The sequence below is a fragment of the Myripristis murdjan genome, chromosome 24 (assembly GCF_902150065.1).
Source record: "Myripristis murdjan chromosome 24, fMyrMur1.1, whole genome shotgun sequence".
NCBI classification, from domain to species: Eukaryota; Metazoa; Chordata; class Actinopteri; order Holocentriformes; family Holocentridae; genus Myripristis; species Myripristis murdjan.
In genome coordinates, this window is record NC_044003.1 from 12,156,328 (window position 1) to 12,177,301 (window position 20,974).

Genomic DNA, 20,974 nt, shown 5'->3' on the forward strand with positions numbered 1-20,974 from the left:
CTGTCTCTATGCAACATCTTTCTTTGGTAAACAACCCAATTTTGGGACATGTCAGGTCAAGTGGAAAACAAGTGGCTCTGATGATAACATTATGGGTTTTACATTTTCCCAGGATAAATGGAGACACTATGATAACATTTGAAGGTAGGAAAAGAAGACGGGTGAGAAATGAAATTACTATATCACCTAAGTGGGTCAAGTTGGGCTGCTGAGTACGGTAATTCTGACTTCATTTTCACAACAGACCAGTAACAATGCATCTGCCTCTTGGAAACCACCGTGGAGTCTTCCAATCCCATAAAGCTTTGCGCATGTCACTGCATTTCCAGCTGTTACGTTGGCTTGTCTTAGTCCACTCTGAAGCTTGGTGAATGAAAGGACATGGCTGCTTCTACAAATTAGCAGAACAGAGGGATTAACACATGCTTCGCGCATCCATGATGAAGGGACAACGAAAATATCCAATTACTGCAGCATGTGAGATATCAAAAGCATTATTTTCATGTAGAGAAGCATCTGCCTCACTTGCTATTTCAATTTGCTGTCTTCACTGTATTTGGCTTTGTAAAAATTCATTTGTACTGTTACATGTATCAGCCAAAACGAGCATACCCACCGCAGTCTGTGACCTGAACTGACTCAAAATGCAAACTGTTCATCCTCATCAATGTTTCATGTTTTGCATCAAGGAACAGTAATGAAAAAGTAATTATGCCAAACTAAGAAACTCAATTAACATATGAGATGCATGGTCCATTCTTGCAGACTGATGTGCTTGCTTGTTCATTTTCGCTGTAACAATTCCTGCCGTTTCCTTAGTCCAGGACCGGTGCTGTAATGTCTGACGTTGGTTTGACTCAGCAGTTCACTAATGACTGGCAGATCCTTGATCCAATCACCTGCTATGTATTCCTGGAAAAACACCCATTGCTGCCACCTTTTTCAAACGATTTGAATCCGACAGTGCTCAGACGGTTTCATGTAGTAAATAAATAAATAAATAGATGAATAAAAACTTACAGTAGAGGAAGACCAGTCATTCTAGCTCTTTATTGAATTAAACCTATTGTTAGGAAAGGAAATGATTTCTTTCAGCAGCACTGAGGTGCCAACACTGGCCACAGGGATTTAGATGACATAACATATTGTGCAATGAGACATTCACTTTTATCTATTAAGATACAAAGTTCTGGGCTGCTGTTATTTAGGCAACAGGCTCACATTGTCTGTGTTATTGTTACACTGGCCCAATAACAGTCTGCTGACCTTTCAAATTGGGTAAAACTTATCAAGTCGCCTTGTAATTCCAGTGATTTCACTAAGGTAAATATAAATGATACTGCACGCTTTGATGCATGCAAAACATTGACTTTGAGTGCAACAGTAAAAAAAAAAAATTCACAAGAATTATCATAACTGTGCAAATTCAGTATATCATTTTCCTTCTTAATGGCATGCAAAAACAAAAGTACTGCTGTTCTAATGACACAAACTAGGACCGAGACTTATAAAGCCCAATTCTCCCTCATTTTCAACTCAATAATAATTGTGAATAACACCTACATTGATATGTAAACAATTAGGATATAATATAATACGTACAACATTTTCTCTTTCTTGTTTGTATTAAAATCTTGGGGGATTTTGTTGGCCTGAAAGTGCTGAACTAATAAGGAAAGTATGAGTTGGTAAAATCATCATCAGTGAAAATGTGAACATTTTCTGGTGATTATATTATGTATTGTCATGATGAAGTGCTAGCCAACAGTAGAAAAAAAAGACATTCTGGAGGAACAGTTCCCCCCAAAATATATATTTTTTAATCTATTCACATTATTTTATCTACTTGCAGGTGAAATGTCTTTGTCCATACAACACAAAGGGAGGTAACTACTCCACACCAGCCTTCTCCAAAACAGCTGAAGTCAGTGGACAGCACTTATTGGAGTTCCAAAAAGGGCAGAATAAGATAACAAAACACAAATAATCATATTCTGACAGATATTACTCACATTTTTAATTGAAATGATATTTTTTGCATTGGAATTTTCAGTCTCATTAAAAAAAAACTATTTACATGATGATGAGATGATTCCTTTTGTGAGGTCTGCACCAAACACACCTTTTCTTGCGTCTGGAGAATACGATTAGCAGATGTGTGGGCCAGGGCATCACTGTTGCACCATAAGACTTCATTCATAATGATATTTTAAACCTCTATAAAAAAAAAAAAAAAAGATCCACGTTTTCCACGTCCAAAAAAACTGCATCCTGAGTGCAAATGACCTGTATTAACATCAGTATTTAATGCAGTTCTTCAGAGTTGACCCTAACACACATCCAAGCCTCAGGCATCCACATTCTGCTCACTGAGAGTAACTCATGATTTCTTGTCGAGGAGCATGTGGCCAAAAAAGTCTTGGGTGTGCAGTAGCATCATTTGTAGTGCTAAGAAAGACTATAGTAAAGATTTCTGGTCTATAACTGTGTAGATACAGGTGTTTTCCATTCAGGATGTGATCATTTTGCTTCAGAGGACCAGGATTATGTTGCACAAGCTGTATGGAGTACATTTTGTCATTATTTTGCTAATTTTGGAAAGTGGGATCCACTGACTTGAGTTGTTTGGGAGGAGGCTGCTACAGTGTTTTAATAATTTTTTGGTGAACTGTTCCTTTAATACGCTTCAAGAATCCCCATACCTCAAAACTCTATGATGGCTTAAAGACAACTCCTTCTTAGTGACTGCTCAGTGTAACGTTCTTATTGAGTACTTGTCTCCCCAGTGGGATCCCAGTGCCAGTCTTACTGTTCTGAGTGTGGGCTGTAGAACTGGACGACAGCGTACTTCCCGCTCGTCATCCAGTCTGGCTCTTGGGAGCTGAGCTTCTCCCCTTGGCCCGGCTGCAGACCCACCTGAACGTTGGCCTTTAGAGTCCTGAGGCTGCATAGTGGGGCAGGCCCAAAACCCCGCAGTGCCACGTCAAAGCCCACTGTGTGGTCCCAGTCCCTGTCCCCCGTCAGCTTCCTGTAATTTAGATCTCCTTTAAACAGCACCAGGTCTGCCCCTTGCAGGGTGGCGTACAGCTCAGGAGCGTCGGCTGCCATGTCACAGAACTCATGGGGCTGCGTCCAGAAAGGATGGTCATGATAGGACCACACGCCGTCCCTCATGTAGGTCTGCCACTGGACACCGCTCTTGGACATAAACTTGTGATTGGCCGCCATGGTCTGCCGAATGGTCCATTGGAAATCTTTGGCAGTGACATCGGAGACGAACCAGGGCATGGATTTACCGTGAAAACAGACCTCACGGGCAAGACCTGAGGAAACCAAGAAGTCAGCCAGGACCAGGTCAGTGACTAGCTCGAAGCCGGCGTTGTCTAGGACAATGTCCACTCTGGCTGAGGTGGTTTTCCCTGAATCTCCTGGCCTCTGGGCAGAAACTAGAGTGGACCACACCAAGCTGGAGTCATCCACCAGGATAAAGGGTCGCAGGTTGGCGAGGGAATCCAGAGGACTGCCCTTCTGAGAGTTTTCTTGGCCAGCAGAGATGGACAGATCACACTTGTTCCCCCAAAGAGACACCTGACAAGAGCCACACAGGTTTTAACAGAGTTATCTCCTACGCAGAATATTTATATTATTAAGGCCAACACCACTTTACTGTAGCCTGGCCTAGAAACTGTTGGACTGTTCCCCACAAATATCGAATAGCATTTCCTGAAACACCCATCCCTACTTTGTTCCTCGTGTGGACAGACTCCTTTCATGTTTGAATTGACAACAATCCTCACCTGCCAATCAAATAAATACAAACTGCCCCTCAACCTGCTCAACCTTCAGCTCTGATTGTGATTCAGTTGTTTCAAATTGGTTACAGCCAACCAGCGTCAACACCACAAGCACAGTATTACTTTAATTAGGAAACTATAAAGCCGTCAAGATCAAAAGTGCCTTTTCTGACTACAAAGATAAGTCTAGTGTTAGCTAGGCGACCTTTAAAAATTCATGTCGCCAACCTCTAACACTGGCAGCTCTCTGAACATGAAGTCAAGAATCGCGTTTTAGTTTCATTAGGAAAAAAAAAAAACAAATTGTCAAAAAATTATAACTAGAGAAAGAAGGAATGTTAGAAAAATATAAGAAATATTGTTTCATTCTGCCACATTGAAATTTTACTTGTCTGTAAAATCCTGAAACGAAGAGAATAAAATCGTGCCAGTGGATTTCAAACTTTGATGGATGCCTGCATCCATAAACGTAGAGTGTTGTCTTTTGTCAGAAAAAGCTTAATTCATGGCTAATCATCATAAAACCTCCAAAAATTTGTAGAGCAATTTTATAACTTCTTCACCCTACCTGAACAAAGTTAAAATATTTTCATGTTTTCAAGGTTCGTGTTTACCAAAAACACAAACCTCTACAGCAGTACATCTGTATTATGTACACACCTGTAATAGTTTGTTGAACTGCTCACACAGTTGATTCTCAGAAAGCTCTGCCATGTTCTTCCTGAGGCCTTCCAAGTATGTGCATAAGGCCACCACAGCCTGCTGAGACTCAAAGAAGCTCTGCGTCTTTCCCTCATTAAACACGTCAAAGTCACTGATGGGAGGACTGTGATAAATGGAAAAAAGCAGAACAGGATAAATATGGTAAAAAAAAAAAAAATCATAATTAAAGACATTACAGTTAAACAAACAAATTAAGTGTACATGCCATTCCCACTGAGTAAAACCTGTACATAAAATTCATTTTTTTTCAATTACTTTCAAACATTTGCTTGTTAAAATTCAAGGCCATGTTTAGGGGTAAGGAAAACCAGACATAACTATTTCTCATTAGACTCACAATATCACTAACTCATTCATTTAAATCTGCTACAATTTACATGTAAATATCCAGTCGTGGGTTTTCTATAGGGCATAAAAGAGAGATGCTCATGTAGCTGAGGCATATTAATAAGTTTGGGTGCTACATTTAAGCAATCAGAGTCATGACAGACTGCTGTAAATGGACAAAAATTGGACTGAAGTGTTGGCAAATACAGTGTGATGTTATGCAAGAGAAATCTACAAGCTTCTCACTTGAGCCAGAGGGCCTCCATTACTCGGCGGTACATGTAGCACTCCACATAGAGCCAGGGAGACTTGAACCAGCTGACAGAGTCCTGATCCCCCTGCAGGCTCTGCTGTCTCTGCAGGTACTGGTTCCAGGAGTCCGCATCCTCCAGGCCGTCTGACAGGACCAGGACTGGCTTGTCGGTCTGCAGCTCATTCCTCAGCTTCGACAGCAGAGAAATGGCCTTCTTCTCGGCCTGGACCCCCTCCTGTATGGAGACAGAGGAAGCCATGTTTTCCATTAACTCCATGTCGTCCTGATAACTGATCTATAACTCAGTGAGAATGTGATGTTATGCACATTGTATACATCGATGCACACTGGTTTTATTGGTTTTTTGCACATTGGGTACTTAGATATTTAGATCTCGAGGGTCATCTTTTATTCTTTATTTTTGATTTACTTATTCTTTATTTTTGATTTACCTAATCTTGTACTCTGTGGATACTGCTGAAAACTGTGAATTTCCTTCGGGATGAATAAAGTATCTATCTATCTATCTATCTATCTATCTATTAATGCTTACCTCTCCAAACTCCTCAAAAAACTTGTTTTTGTTGCGATGGATTGTGTCTATCACTTTCGTCAGAATGGTCGGCAACCTGTCTTTCACCGTCAGGTAGGCAAATGACCTGGAGGGGAAGGATGATGATGATGATGATGATGATGAAGGATAGATGAGACAGTGACAGCTCTCAGTGCAGCTAACTTTTGGCTAGCACACACTGAGCACACCGACTAGTACACCAGCCGGTAATCAATGGACGTAAAGCAGCCTCTTTTCAACAAACAGCCCGACTGTAATAACATTATTTTATAGTGCTACTCATCCTCAAAGACCCTCAGTTTGTCATGTGTAGCCCTGTTACTAGCTGGCTAGCATTACATGGAGAAAATGAATGCTAGCAACTTAGCTGGCTAATGCTAATGCTAATGCCGGATTCAACACTGAGATTACGGAGAGATGAGTTGTTTTGATGCAGCAAAGTAGTTACCCACGACATTTAAGATCCTAATATCGCATGTAGCGCAGCTGTCAACATACCCCACCACTTTGGCAGACAAGGAAGGAGGAACTCCGTGCACAGCCTGCTCAGCCGCCATCATTTTGGCAGTAGGAAGTTGAACATTCAAATGAAACTTTATGCAGCTTGTGTCCGTTACAGAGCAGAGCTTAGGGGGTCTGCCCGATAGGGTCTTGTCGTATTTTTCAAAGTAAACAAATGTCATTTACGAAGCCAAATAAATCAGATGATATAAGGATTAGGACTACAAAAATGTTGCTGGCAAATACGATTTAACTTTAATTGTTTCGCTCCTGGTTTCCATCTTTTCCCAACACGCAATGCTGCCATCTAGCGTCGCAAAACTATAATGCAAACCCACCGCGGGTCGGCGAGTAGGATGGGTCACGGAGCCATGACGCTGCTGCGGCTGAAAATCATACATGCCACGTGGTAGCGCTTTATTTATTTATTTATTTTATTGTGCCACTTGTCATGTTTAGCATCAGTGTGACTCTTGTGAAGTGGAGGAGAGATTCGCGCTGCAGCGTTATTACCCGCAGACTTGCTCGACAGCATCTTTAGGCATCCTTTGCTGTCCGAGGCAACCGTTGTCATGGAGACAACGCGCCGCCCTATCAGGGAAGCGCAGCACCCGAACCCCCAAGGCGTTTTGGCGGGAACAGGAGGAGGGATTGTGTGGGCTCGGATTGTGAAATAAATTACTGAGGCATTTCTTCCCTGACGAGAAACACTATGATAAATATCCTGTAATATTCCCGTGGTGACTTAGCGTGTGGCTTTAACTATAATATCCCTTAATATATTTAATTTTGCAGAGGCATGTTGTTGGATTTTTGTAAATAAACTAAATATCATTTATTCTCGTGACTTTTAATCAAGTCCCAACCCTATTATGAGCACAAAACCCGCTATCATTAATAGGCTGCTGTGTTTTTCATGGGACCAGTCATGCATACAGACAGGCCCTCCTCCTCGGTGTCTGCGGCAAGTCATAATACCCTTTGCCAAACCGCAGCACATAATGACATAATGCCATAATGCCATATTTATGCTCCATTTGGGGTTTGGGAAAAAAGGGAGCAGGGCTTTCTGCAGGGCTCCTCCTGCACTCTCTCCATTCTCTCTTTGAAGAACATGCCCAATTGATTGGCTACACTTCCAATTACTCGGGTGGAGAGATAACCATATTCTTCTATTTCTGATAACACCTCTACCCCTCTCTCTCTCTCTTTATCTCTTTGAAATCAGCCAGGGTCGCTATGGGAACCCGGGCGCCCGTCGCCAGGATGTGGGGTCCCGCCGTGTCCTTGGGAGTGGGTGTCCAGCTGTGTCCATCTCCGGTGTTCATCCACCGCCTCGCATCCCTTCCCCCCGCCGGGCCCCATGCAGCCTGGCCGGATCTTTTTTCCTGCACCGAGAGGGGAGGGGGGTGGTGGTGGAGGTTTGTGCAGCCCAGTGACTCACCACTCCGGTTTCAAAACAGGCCGTGGCCGTAGGGGAGGGGGTTGTGTGCAACATTAAAACCCCTGTTTAAACAGGTGTTTCGGTCTGCTCGCCACACATAACCACACGAGCAGACAGCAGCAAGTAAAGAGCATATCGAAATCTTTTATTTGAGCAAGTAAAAAAAATAATAAAAAAATGGATATGCCATGTTGCGCTGTAAATTGTGCACAGACACTGACGTCAGCAGCCACTTTAGATATACTTAGACTATTTTTTTTTTTTTTTTTAATCTTGAAGCGATTTCATACAGGCTCCGCTGTCGGTATTGAAGATGCATGTTGTTTACCCCGGGAAAAATCAATTTGGTGGAAATCAGTGTTGGAGCAGTCATGTGAGAGTCCAGTGTGCGTCTCTTTTGAATGAGCTGCTCTGAGAGAGACGGGGAGATAGAGGGCGAATATGAAGAGACAGGGAGATATAGCAGGACTTTGACCAAATGGTATAGTGTTATGGTCTGGTAACACTGCTGATGTAAAATGTATTGATTTCAAGGGTGAATGAGAGTGAGCCGCCGATGACAATTTATCTAAGGGTGCCTCTGTCATCAAACCTCTGCTGTGCGACTATCAGCTCTGTAAACATGCTTTTGTTCTGCTATCATTATCACCTACTTGCACTGCCAGTGGTCTCAATCAGTGTGTTGTTTTTTGTTTGTTGTGAAACATTCTCCACCCCCCATTTTTATTTAATTGACTGGCTTTGGTGCATTTGTAGACAGGATCAGATTGGTGGTCTGATTTTTGTTGACAGTCTGGAGACTTTCAAGGCCCCCTCTCCCTGCATGGCAGAGGCTTCTGCCCCCCTCCCATCCCTCCCTTCTCCTTTTACACATCCCTTTCTCTCCAATTCTCCCCAGCCGCTGCCCAGCCAGCCTTTTCAGAGAGCCACAAACTCCAAGCTCCTCTGCTTAGACCGGTCCTCTTTACGGTCCACAGCCACATGCATTCCTGCCTCCACCAAACCTGAAATGTAAGTCTGAGGGACGAGTCAGCCAAAAACTGGTGTTGGTGTTTACCCTGGGACAATATCCACTAGCTCACTAGATTGCCACGTCATGCAGCTGAGGATCTAATGACGGGATATTTATGTGTCTCCAGAGTGTGTCTGTGAGAGGATCCTCCTGCACTTCCTCAGCTTCCTGACTGAGAGACAGTGTTTGTTTTTTTGGGGGGGTGCAATCCATTTCCAAGACCTCTGCTCCTTCCCTCCTCTTGCCCTTCCTTATTTCTGTTCAAAGATCACAGATGGGTTTCCCCAACACAACTTAGCACGTCAGTTCCCAATCTTTTTTGGCAGCGAACCCCTCCCCACACTTTTGAGGTCAAAAGATAACAAGCCAAACAAAAGAAATACACGATATCTGTGCGTCTTCATGTTGTGTGTATGATAAACAACTGCAAACTTCACCCATCAGTTGATTTTATAAACCGCACAAGCAATATAGTTTTAATTTTCTTATTATGTTTGACAGTGGCTGAGGTGCAGCTGCTGAAAACACTACATTGTTCCACTTTATTTTGAATGAAAAACTTTCAAGGGATCTGATTTTAATACCCAGGGGACCCCACCCACATTGTTGGGGAAACCTGCTTTGTTTAGATCACCTTTGTTCTATTTAAAGGGCAATGGAGAAAACTCAGTGATAGATGCTTTTGTGGACTGTGCTCGATATATAGGCCTACATGATATGATTGGCTTATGTTCACCTCCAGGAGTCTTTACAAACACTGAGTCTGAGACAGAATGGATGACAACAACTTTCCAAACCGGGGCGGAGCTTTTTCATTTCCCCCTCTGTTTTGCCCTGCTGCTCATTCACATCCTGTTCCCCTTTGCAGACCCACTGAGCTGGGGCCCACGCGTTTCCAAAAGTAAATATAAACTGTCCACCGAAAACAGAACAAATAGTCTACATCACTTTTACGCACATCTAGAACTGTGGATAGCGTCACTCAGCTTGACTGGTTTGCATTTTGCATTGTAGTGCCATCACAAAAACAACTACAGTGTTGATGAGAGATGAGCTATGAAACTGAGTGATGTTGCCAGTAAGTTAAAAAAAAAAAAAAAAAAAAAAAATGTATGTGGCAACCAGAGGGTTTCTGTGGTGAGAATTGTTCTACAAAACACAAACAACAGACAAGACTACAACAAATGATCTAAGGGGAACTGTTTTTGACTTTTGACTTAAGACAACTGTTTGTATAAGGCCTTGCTCCTTTGACTGTATTTGTTTTTTTGTTTTTTGTTTTTTTAAAGAGTCAATATTTTAAAAGTTGTTTTTTAATAGACCTCACATTTCTAAGTGTAGCATCCACATCTGTTTTTGTAAACCTTCTTAGTTTGATCAAGGCTTCCAACATTTTCAGAAGAAAAATAAAAAATAAAAATAAATAAATAACTTATAAAAACAAAATAAACACTGTACTTGTTCACAGCATTTTACTTGAGAAATTCTGTTCAAAGTTGAAACACTAAAAAAAAAAGCTATATTTTTGAATATTCATCTATTTAAGACTTATAATGATTTCAAAATCATCCTAATTAAATCGCTAATAGCCTATTTCTACAGGGAGTTGTATGTGGTATTACATAATGGGTTTATAATGACCCCTACTTTGCTTTTAATCTCCTATTGTAACACATACCCTAATAATCCATGGTGTGGGTGACGTGCTATTACATTTTCATTTCTCATGAGATCACGTGCCGGATTTTATAAAATTTTACGCGGCATTATTTTCTTTAATATTTGTGTAATATACAATGTAATTCCTTGTGGAGCAGCTGAGAGCCCCAGAGGCTGAAATAGAGCTTGCAACTTCAACCGAAAATGCAAATTGGCTCTACAAGACGACTGCGTGCGAGGCGGCCGCGTTTATTTCGTTATTTGTCAATGCGGATGGGGGTAGGGGCGAATTAACGTCACACACACACACACACACACACACACACACACCGGGTTTATGTTTACTGTGTCGCCACCGGGGAAGACAGAATGATTAATTAGCGCAAAGTGAGGCAGCGCAGCCGTTAACGCGACAACAACTCACCGGCTGTCAAGGCGCTGCGTTTTGGTGAAGCTGCGGTGAAAGTCGCGGCGGTTACACAGTGCGGGAAATTAACGTTAACTCAGACGCCCCCTGCTCAACGGATTTTGCAACGGCTGTTTTTTTTCTGGTGCTTTTTTACCCACAGTCAGTCAGTCAGTCAGTCAGTCAGTCATGTGATTGTAACGTAAAACCCCTAACCGGAAAACACCGACGGACGACCCTCTCCGCCGCCAACGAATGCTGCGTTTGCGAGGAACAGAGCCCAGCGAGCAGCAGCCAGCCCAGAGGACGGACCGGAGTCCCCGGGAACAAACAAACAACAGCGACACGGCGAAAACTCCGCGGATTCAAGAGGAGAACAAGCCAAACAAAGGTAAAGGCTGTTTATACTTAAACGCGGAGCCGCTCGTTCACTAACATAGGCGCGTTATTTACGCACGGCTCGGCTGACTGTAATTGTCACTTGGAAGTTAAAAGAAACGCATTCGTGACCAACCCCATCCCCCTTGCGTCTCTCTCTCTTTCCTTGTGTGTGTGTGTGTGCTTGTGTATGTGTGCGTGCGTGCGCGCGCGCTCCGTTTCTTCGCGCTAGCAATAGCAACAGACGAGGGAGACGCGGGGGATCCAGGCGCGCTCGTTTTGTAGCTCCGGAGGCGTCACTGAACACTTTGTATCTTTCCCTTATTTCCCTCTCCGCGCTCGCCTTGCTGTACCGCTTTTTGTTTTCATGAAACGGTTTTGTTAATTTCATAGGTTCTCCGAAGTAGATAATTTCCACGGTGTATTTCCAGTATAACAGAAAAGCGAACTACGGAAGTAACTCTTCCACGTGTCTGTCAGGGGCGGTGCTTTATTGTTAGAAACAAGTTACTATGATGAGATGAACACATGGTAGGCTACTGCAGCTACTGCATCAAATTATCCTGTGTGCTCAATTCAAGTGGTGGCTGCTAGTGGTTGAGCCGTGGTAGTTTGTTGTCAGATTAAAATAACTGTTGTCAAATTAAAGTGTTTCAGAAAGAGAAAAAAGCATTGCCTTGGTGTAATGTGCTTTAATGTTAGTAGTGGCCTGTGTATCAGCTACTCTGAAGGACTAAGATTTGAAGAAGGGGTGGGAGCATAGAAAATGTATGTGTTTAAACAATACTGGAAGGAGTCTGTTAGCTGTAGCAGGATGGCTTAGGGAGGCATTGACCATCACCAGCGGGTCGATGGTGAGCAATGGGAGTGTTTCGGTGTGTGTTTAACAAACGGATCATTAACAGTGACATAAAAACACAATGACAGGCACTAATGCAAATACTGTAGCAGCATGCATCTTATGGCACAGTCCTAGTCTTAATTTCCACTGTGGTGCCTGATGTTACTGCTTCAGTTCCTTTGCGCAAGGCACTGAGGCCCACACTGTTCCATAAGTGCTGCGCTCAGACCTCTTTGATGAAATACATGTGTAGAGACGAGGGCTGTTTGTGTCTGTGTCCATGATCCACAATCCATTTTTGGGGGGTTAATTGATCTTTAAGGTGTCTGTGGTCCTTTGCCTTATTGTTTTTAATTTGACTGTGAAGTGGATGTCATGTATGGGGAGGTGGAGAAAGTGCTCCTCTGTGTGAGACAGGAGATTTCACCCTGCCCACAGGCTGTTTCCATTCTTCACTGGTTGAGGGGGTGGAACCAGTTCTGCCCCAGGAATGTGTGTCGACACCTATAACCCCTGATCATGTGATCGCCTGAAGCCCTCTCTATCCTGTGGTGACCTTTCAGGTCAACAACAGTCATGCCGGTGGCCAGCTGAGGGCGGGGAGCTCCGTATTTTCTCTCCAGATGAAGTTTGGGTTCCATCAGAACCGGGCCATCCCAATAGTTCTTCAACGAAGCCTTGAGTGCATAGACAGCCGCTTCAGAGATAAGGCTTACCTAATCTACCTTTTGATCTTGGCAGTTGTGTCTGACATTTGATTGGTCAGAAACCCCTGTAGCTCTGCTACTGGGAAGATACAGAGGGTCAAAGGTGATATCTATGAATGCAGGAGTAACAAATGCCGCAAGAGTGCTGTCTGGAATAGATTTAGCTATACAGCTGCTGTATCAATTTTTTATGTACTTTAAAAGGGATTGGAAACATAATTTTTTGATGTGTTAAACTAACATCTAAATGATGTTAGAGACAGAAGACAAAACATGTTAACTGCCACAAAAAAGTGCATCTTTTGATGTTTTCGGCACTAAATGAAGTATTGTCTTTTAAAAATGGTACTCAGAAAGTGGGCGACTATCATTGGATGTTTCATGGTGTTGTGCTTTAGTTCCCCTTTACGTAATCAAATTGATTTGATAACTGCTCCCCACCACTACCCCGTGCCTTTTTCATGTATACTGACATTTTCAGCCCTGTGGGGTAGGTGGAGAGGAACTGAAACTCGGGGGATTTTCGCCCTTCAAGTGTTACATTTAGCCTGCGCTGACTCACTGATTAGACAAGTAGATTAGTCCTCAGACCCCAGTATTTGGTATTGGAGCCTTATGTTAGAAATTGGATGTTGTTTATAACTACGTTGCGTGCTGACATATATAGATATATAGATATAGATATATGGGGTTGGGCAGAGTGGTATTCTGGAAGTTGTCACGAGGGCAATAATGAAGCCTCTCCGTCTTTTTTCCCACCCATTTCCAACTAACAGGCTATTTAGGCAGCCCTTACAGGAAATCAGATGACCTCTCTGGTTGTCATTGATTATTATGTCTAGTGTTTATAGTCTACTGAGAGCAGGAAGATTTTCCATGTCTCATCCCAGAAGAAATTTGTGTTCACAAATGATTTATTACTCTGATGGCGAAGGCACAAGGCTCAGCCCAGATCTACATATTTTTAAAGGAACAAAATCACAGAAGTTGGCATTTTCCCACTTAGCCCTAGTTTAATCTGTCTCAGACGGTTTTGTGTGTGATTTGGTTTCCAGTCTGCTGGAGTCTCCCATGTCTGTCCATGCACCCTGTTACAATGGGGCTGGATGGATATTGTTTTGTGGAGCTCAAGCCATCCCAAGTAAATATGAAAAACTCAAAAGCAGAAGCTCTTTACAAATTAATGGCATAGCTACTCCACTGTGATAATATTCCACCGCTCTTGGGGGTTTTCGTTGGGAACTATTTCCTGCTGAAGAACGTCGGTAAACCGTATCTGTACATGGCCAAAGAGTATGAATTCAGGGCAGATAGATACAGTTGGCTGGTGTTCTTCAGCAGGAAATGGTCTAAAGAGCTGTTGCTGTTCAGTACTTTACATGTATGTTTTTCACTTTTTGAACGCTACATATGAATGCCCAAGACAGGAAAGATAATTTTCTCTTGTGTTTTTGTTGGGAAAACTGTCTCCAGTTGTCTCATAAAATGATTCCTCGTTGTAAAGTTTGCCTTTACTAGACCGTTAGATCACCTCTGTCAATTTGACTCTTTGTGTTCACAATACACTGTGGTCTCCTTTGAGACAGGAAACTAATTGTTACTTGTTTGTGTGTGCGACTGTGTGTGGGTGTGCGCGCCTTTGTGCAGGTTGAAGAATGGAGTTGGCCAACCATGGTCTTATCCTTCTGCAGCAGCTTAATGCTCAGAGGGAGTTTGGCTTCCTGTGTGACTGCACTGTGGCCATAGGAGATGTCTTCTTCAAAGCCCACAAGGCCGTGCTGGCTGCCTTCTCCAACTATTTCAGAATGCTCTTCATCCACCAGGACAGGTACAGCTCTTGTGTGGGGATGTTTTAATAATAGTGTCAGATAGAAATTCAGATACCAACAACAGGCTAAAATCTTTAGGTTGTTATTATAATTATAATAATACTAATACATCTGTGTAGTGCTTTTCTCAGTATTCAAAGACACCTTACAGTAAAGAGATAAAATCATATGAAATAAACAATATTATAAAAAAGTAGATAAATTAAAAAAATTTTTATGTAGTTATGAATATAACAAGTTATAATTATTTTCCTAACGCTAAATAACAGCAACAAGCCCTACAGTCAACATGTCAGAAATTACACTGACTAAATTGTACTGTCACACTTAGAAGGATACTTGATCTCTGTAATGCAGAAAAAGGGGACTGTATCACAGTAATTTTTGTGTTATGACTCCAAACTAGTATTCAACATTCTTAATGCAATTAACCATTGAATTCAAGATAAAAAAAAAAAAAAAAAAAATTAGTATTACTGCCTCCCCATTAACATGATAGGTAAGCTCACAACAACCCCCCATCCCAAAGGATTCACACCGACACACAGAGATTAATGTTTGTGTGACAAGTTCAGTTTGTATGAAACCCCCTTGGGGTCAGATGGGATTAAAAAAAGGCCATTTGTAAATCTGTACTCTTAGTTTAGAAATCTGTCTGCATGGTCTACAAACTGTGCTATCTGATCCATAATCCGTCCCCTCGATTACAGTTCATGCCCACGGATTCATGATTTGTGCCCTTGGATTATGAGTCCGTGCCCATGGATTTGTAAACTGTGCCCTCGGGTTATGAATCCAAGCCCACGCATTTTCCTTTGAAATCGTACGGCACAGTTTACAAATCTGTGGGCACTGCTTCATAATTAGAGGGCATTGATTTTTTGTAAACCATAGGCACAGATTTCTAATCCGAGAGTACAGAGTTACACATGGCTCTTTTTTATTTTCTCAGGTGACCCCAAGGGACTCTGTAAATTTGTAACAACATACGTGCAATAACTTAAACATGTTTACCTCACATGGTAAATGAATATGAAGCACAGGCCATGAATACAGGCAGTATTTATGGAATGTTTTACTGTCTTGTTTGTCATCTGAAATGCCGACTGCTGGTTTAACTAGTGGCGTTAATAATAAAGGATAATTCACAAGATTATCTAGGTGTAAAAGCCAGTTACCACCATTCATCACCTCTTGTCACTATTTAACCCTGTTTTCATTGTTTTTCAGTGACTGTGTGCGCCTGAAGGCTGCTGACATACAGCCAGATATCTTCAGCTACCTCCTCAACCTGATGTACACAGGCAAACTTGCTCCCCAGTTGATAGACCCTGCACGGCTGGAACAGGGCGTCAGATTCCTGCACGCCTATCCGCTCTTGCAGGAGGCCAGCCAGTCGGTGTATTCCCACCCTGAGCACAGCCTCAACCTCTCCACTTCCCTCTATGGCATCCAGATATCTGACCAGCAGGTGGCCCTGTCAGCCAGAGTGGCCACGCGACGCCAACTGTCTTCACCCTTTGATGCGGAGCAGCTCAGCTCAGAGGGGAAGTATCCGTCCACTTCATCTGTCACAGCAGCGTACACTAATTCATCCACGTCCAAGGCAGCTTCGTCACCCCAGGAGATGGAGGCCACCACCAGCGGTCTTCAGTCCGCGACTGAGGAGCAGAGAACGGACTTGCTAGCCACAGATAGTTCCTCAGCCAGTGCCATTCTCCATGTGAAGCCCAGCATCATGAAGAGGAATGCATCCTTCAGAAAGCATTACTCCTGTCATCTGTGTAGGAGTCGCTTCAACCAGAGAAGCCTGCTGAGAGAGCACCTCCTCCAGCACACCCAGGCTCTGCAGCAGACCCTGTCTGAGACCAGTGATGCACTGTCCCCTGTCATGCCTGGAGAGCAGACAACGACAGAGGTTGAAGAGGTCCTAAGTGGAAGCAAAGCTGGGTCAAGTCAGTCGACATCCACAGCGGCAGTCGAGATTATTAGTGACAGCGAGCAAACGCCCGTCTCAGGTGCCAACTTGGACTCTCCCAGAGCGGAGGTGACCACTTCCAGCTGGGGGGTCGGGGGTTTTCAGTCCCAGGCAGACACGCCTCCTCCGTCAGACATTGCGGACATCGACAACCTGGAGAGCGCCGACTTAGACCGGGAAGTGAAGCGCCGAAAGTACGAGTGCTCCACCTGCGGACGAAAGTTCATTCAGAAGAGCCACTGGCGCGAGCACATGTACATCCACACGGGCAAGCCCTTCAAGTGTAGCGCCTGCGGCAAGAGCTTCTGCCGTGCCAACCAGGCGGCCCGCCATGTGTGCCTGAACCAGGGGGCCGATGCCTACACCATGGTAGACCGACAGAGCATGGAACTGTGCGCTGCTGGTGACGACAACAGCCAGATGGAGGCGCTGTTCTTGAGCTCGTCAAAGCCCTATAAGTGTAACATTTGTGAGACCACTTTCTCCAGCCCCAATGAGGTGATCAAACACCTGTGCTTCACCCAAGGGGCGTTAGCTGGGCTGCAGGGGCCCACGGGTGCAGGGCTGCTGCTTCCACGTGAGGAGTTTTCCAAAGATGAAGGCTCTGATATGTCCAACTCTGGCACCGTATTAGCACCCATAAAGACTGAGGAGATCCTTGTAGAGTAGTACCAAATTACGTTTTTGTCCTTTTAGCATATATGTTTATTTTCTAAATTATGGTTATAGGTAAGCTAAAGGTGCAGTTAGTCAGGGTATGTATGTTGGAGGCTCTCTATATCTACTTAAACTGATTCTTTGGTACCATATTGGATTTTTTTTAGGTTCTGTTAAACATGACAGAAAGTTAAATATATAGCCTATAGCTATCTTTGGGGTTTAATCCAGCTTCACTTCAACAATAAAATAATTTCACTCGAGGCAAAGTTCAGTGCCAGTGAGGCAGTGGAAGTAACTATCTCTTGTATTCCCTGTTGGTGTTGCACAGTCGTATTGGCCTCTCACACGTTAGGCTTTCACACATTGGTTTCTATTTAAAGTTACCGTTGACTGTGGTCAAGCTGCACAGGCAGGCTTTCAGTTTGAAAGGAAGAGGAAGCCGAGGCAGTTCCGGAGGACGCAGCATGTTGTTAGATGCCGCTCTACATTTCAGCAGGAGCAAGAGAGGCGTTGACTGCAAACGTTTGTTCAGTGGCTGTGCGGCAGACTTGTTTCTCCATGGGCAAAATGGAGTGGATCAAGATCAGGCATACCAGTATGAGCTAAAAAGCACAGCGTGTATTTAGTCAATCTATAATTTCCTCCATTTGCCATTTCGGTGGAGTTGTAGCTCAGTAGAATGGTTACCATGTAATGTAATATCATGGTCATTATTTGCATCCTTTCAAGCAGCTACATAGTTTTATTTTGACTGTGCCAAGTGTGAGTACGGCTCCCACCTGAGAATATGATATTAAAGCACAATACCCACCCATGATGAGTGTTTGGCCTTTGGATAGATGCTGTTGGTCACAATGGAAACCCCTAGAGCAACCTTAGAGTGAATGTTGTGTTTTGTTTATGTTTGCAGCTGTGCCAGTTAATACGTACCCCCTTTTTTTCCTACTTTTTTTTTTTGTGTGTTGTGTAACACATGGGTCTGTGTTTGAAAAAACATGTCTATACAGCTTGAAGGGAGCTGTCAGTCCTGTATGGTATAGTACAACTTTGCCAGGCCATTTGCTGGAATCTACTCTCAAAAGCCCTTCATGCTTTTCTAATTTTATACACAGTGCTATATTTACAAAGATTACATTATATTGGAGAGGTTGTTTATTAGTAGGCGAGTAGCTTTTAAAGTAGACGAGGACGTATAGTGAAAGTTTATGTATTAGGGGTGGGCATGATAAATTGATCTTAAGATTCATCAATATGTAAGTCAAGCCTGAGCTTTAATATCATCAATTGGTTGAGGTTTTGTAATAGCCTGGGTTACTGCTGTATAATAATTTATCATATTTTTTTAGGCTATTCTCTCCTCCCCTCTTAACTAATTTGTGCTGAAACCTAACTTAGTGCCCATCTTGCTGAGTTGGTGCAAATATAAAAGTGAAATATTTTCTCTGTATTTTAAAACCATTCTAACTTTTTATGTTTGTTCTTTTAATGTTGCCCAAACATGACAAAATAAATAGTTGCTATAATACATGGTTTACAGAAAAAAAAATTGTAATTTTATGTAGAGGTTAAGAATACTTAAAACTGGACTATTCCACCTGTTAGTGCAGAGAGAACAGGTTGTGATAACAGAAAATAACATTTTGACACAGGGGAGAGTGAAAATAACTTTAATAAAAAGCAGTAGCTGCCCCTTTTTTCAGTTTGCAAAAACAACTTGATTGTCTTCTGATACGTCACTCATTTCTGTATGTTTCAAATTTTGATGCCAGGCATATTTTGGGACGATGAGGGATAGCTTTTCCACATACTACTGATAACTAAAAATCGTGAAATATCTTTACGTACATGTCCAATAAATGTGAAGCATGGGAATTCTTAAGGGGAAGTAACTGCGGATAATTGCAAGATGCCTGAACATGCAAAATGAGACAAAAGTGCCACTATTAGATACATTAAAAAGCAGGTGGCAGATTGTTAAACCTGGTCATTTCAAATTTTACAAAGTACATGTGTAATAAATGTGGGGGAAAAAAAACAGTACTTCTGTCTGAAGCCCCGCCCCACCTCTCCTGATGTCACCAACAATTTCCAACTATCTCAAACAAATCAGATGAAATCTAAAAATAATTTTGATTGTGACTGAGTGATAATCTAACATCACTTCAGGAGTTGGAGTGTTTTCCTAAACCTTAAGACAATTTGAATGCGTAGATAATGTATTACTCACCATTAAACTATCAACATGTTGTCCTGCCAGTGGGAAACATGCTACATTGTTTTGTTTATTGCTTTGAGCTTGTTCTTGTTTTTTGTTGTTTTTTGTTTTTTCTTTAGGGGGGGGATATTGTTTCTAACTTATTCAGTCTATTCGTAAGGCTGCAAAAACCAAAAAGTATTGTATTTTCTCTGCCATATGCCAAATTTCAAGCCTACCCAGTGGGAACCCGGTGCAAACTTTGTTCTTGGTCCTTCTCCAGATGAGGATTCAGTGCGTCTCAGTTTTATTAGTATTTCCTTTGCCTGACACAAGTGCAAGTGCAAAGTGATTTACAAACAATTGCAGCAATGTCAGAGTAGCAGGCTGCGAATTTGATGACGCATACTAATGAATATATGCATCAAATAAAATTGATATTTTCAATGTAAGTTTCAAAATGCCCATCCCAAGTATGTTTAGTATGCATTTAAATTGTCAATCTATTTTTCTCCTAACCCAAAGCCTGTATGTTACTGAGCAGCCGTCTAATTTTATGCAGCCTGAGTATAAAAATCATAAAATCATTTGCATTGCTGTTTGTGTATCAAATAACAGTTTGTGGCTGTGAGGATGAAGGGCAGTGTCATCTTGGCTCAAGCAGCTGATCCAATATTGTTCGTGCTCAAAAGCCTCCAGTGACTGCTCTGGGGAATGACAATGGAGTGGCTGTCTTCTTGTTATGTGCTAATGTTTGGACTAGATGGCGCAATTTTCCATGATAGTCTCCTAATGTTGTCCAGTCAGGTCTGGTTAGGGAAGAGTAGTTGCTGCCTTGATGGTGATTAATGGGGATTCAACTAATTTTTTTTTTTTTTTTTCCAAAAAGTGACCAGTTTTTAACATAAATCCAAAATCCATCATATTTCAATTAACTCACAGAGTCGTTTGTTGATGTAATCTTGATGACATTGATCTTGTTTTGTATTGTCAAATGTGGAAGGATTCTTGTCTGTCTCTCGAATCAAGCCTGTTGTGTTTAGGCATTTTGGAGTCCTATACTACTGATGTTCATTTGTCGTACACACAAACACACACACAGCTTTACAAATAAAGTCTGAGCCCCTCCTCGGTTTAAATCACAGCAGCTCCCCACCCAGTCTTGGAAGTAAACGGGAGGTCTGCTTGTGTCTGAACTTCCTTTAGTATCTCAGCAAGATGAAAGGTTTTACATTGTCTCTTTTGTTGCCTGATGTTTATCCAAACACCAGTTTCAGGGCTAGTTGGGAGGAACCCCCTCCACCCCACCCCCCCGACAGATACTTGAGTGCGCACAATGTCCCCCAACTCCTCAAAGCCGGTTTGACATCTACTGTGATAAATCTCTGTGTTCTCAGGAACGTGAGTAATATTCTGTGTAAATGACTTTTGTTTTTGTTTTTCAATGAAGAATGGACAATAAAAAACAATGTTTTTTTCATAATTATATCTCTTGTGTCGACTTCTCCTATCATGCACAGTATATTAAATGTAACAATGAATATGTTCAAATGTAATTCTTTATTTTGACTCAATTTGGTAAACTATTTCTCTCCATGGCTGCTGCTACCTGGTGCAGTTCTTTAGTCCAAAGAGCATTTATAGCAGCTGTTCAAGCTTAGTGTAAATTTTAATCTTCATTAATGTGGCTACTT

At 42.4% G+C, this 20,974-nt stretch overlaps 2 protein-coding genes across 3 annotated transcripts; one reads left to right on the forward strand and one right to left on the reverse strand.

The window, feature by feature from the left end:
* Positions 1-1,030: 1,030 nt before the first annotated feature.
* dcph1 (damage control phosphatase 1) lies at positions 1,031-6,449 on the reverse strand. The gene is made up of 5 exons (XM_030047542.1): positions 6,170-6,449; positions 5,651-5,756; positions 5,091-5,332; positions 4,455-4,620; positions 1,031-3,588 (listed from the first exon to the last, which is right to left on the reverse strand). The coding sequence occupies exons 1-5, from the start codon at positions 6,352-6,354 to the stop codon at positions 2,806-2,808; spliced, it is 1,482 nt and encodes a 493-aa protein (XP_029903402.1). The 5' UTR covers positions 6,355-6,449; the 3' UTR covers positions 1,031-2,805.
* A 4,148-nt stretch (positions 6,450-10,597) lies between these two features.
* zbtb2b (zinc finger and BTB domain containing 2b) lies at positions 10,598-20,760 on the forward strand. 2 transcript variants are annotated; one of them, XM_030047593.1, is made up of 3 exons: positions 10,598-11,084; positions 14,267-14,447; positions 15,679-20,760. In XM_030047593.1, exons 2-3 carry the CDS (start codon positions 14,275-14,277, stop codon positions 17,093-17,095), a joined length of 1,590 nt encoding a protein of 529 aa, XP_029903453.1. In that variant the 5' UTR covers positions 10,598-11,084; positions 14,267-14,274; the 3' UTR covers positions 17,096-20,760. The 2 variants fall into 2 exon arrangements, with proteins under 2 accessions (XP_029903453.1, XP_029903454.1); XM_030047594.1 differs by lacking the exon at positions 10,598-11,084 and adding an exon at positions 11,435-11,602.
* Positions 20,761-20,974: the final 214 nt, after the last annotated feature.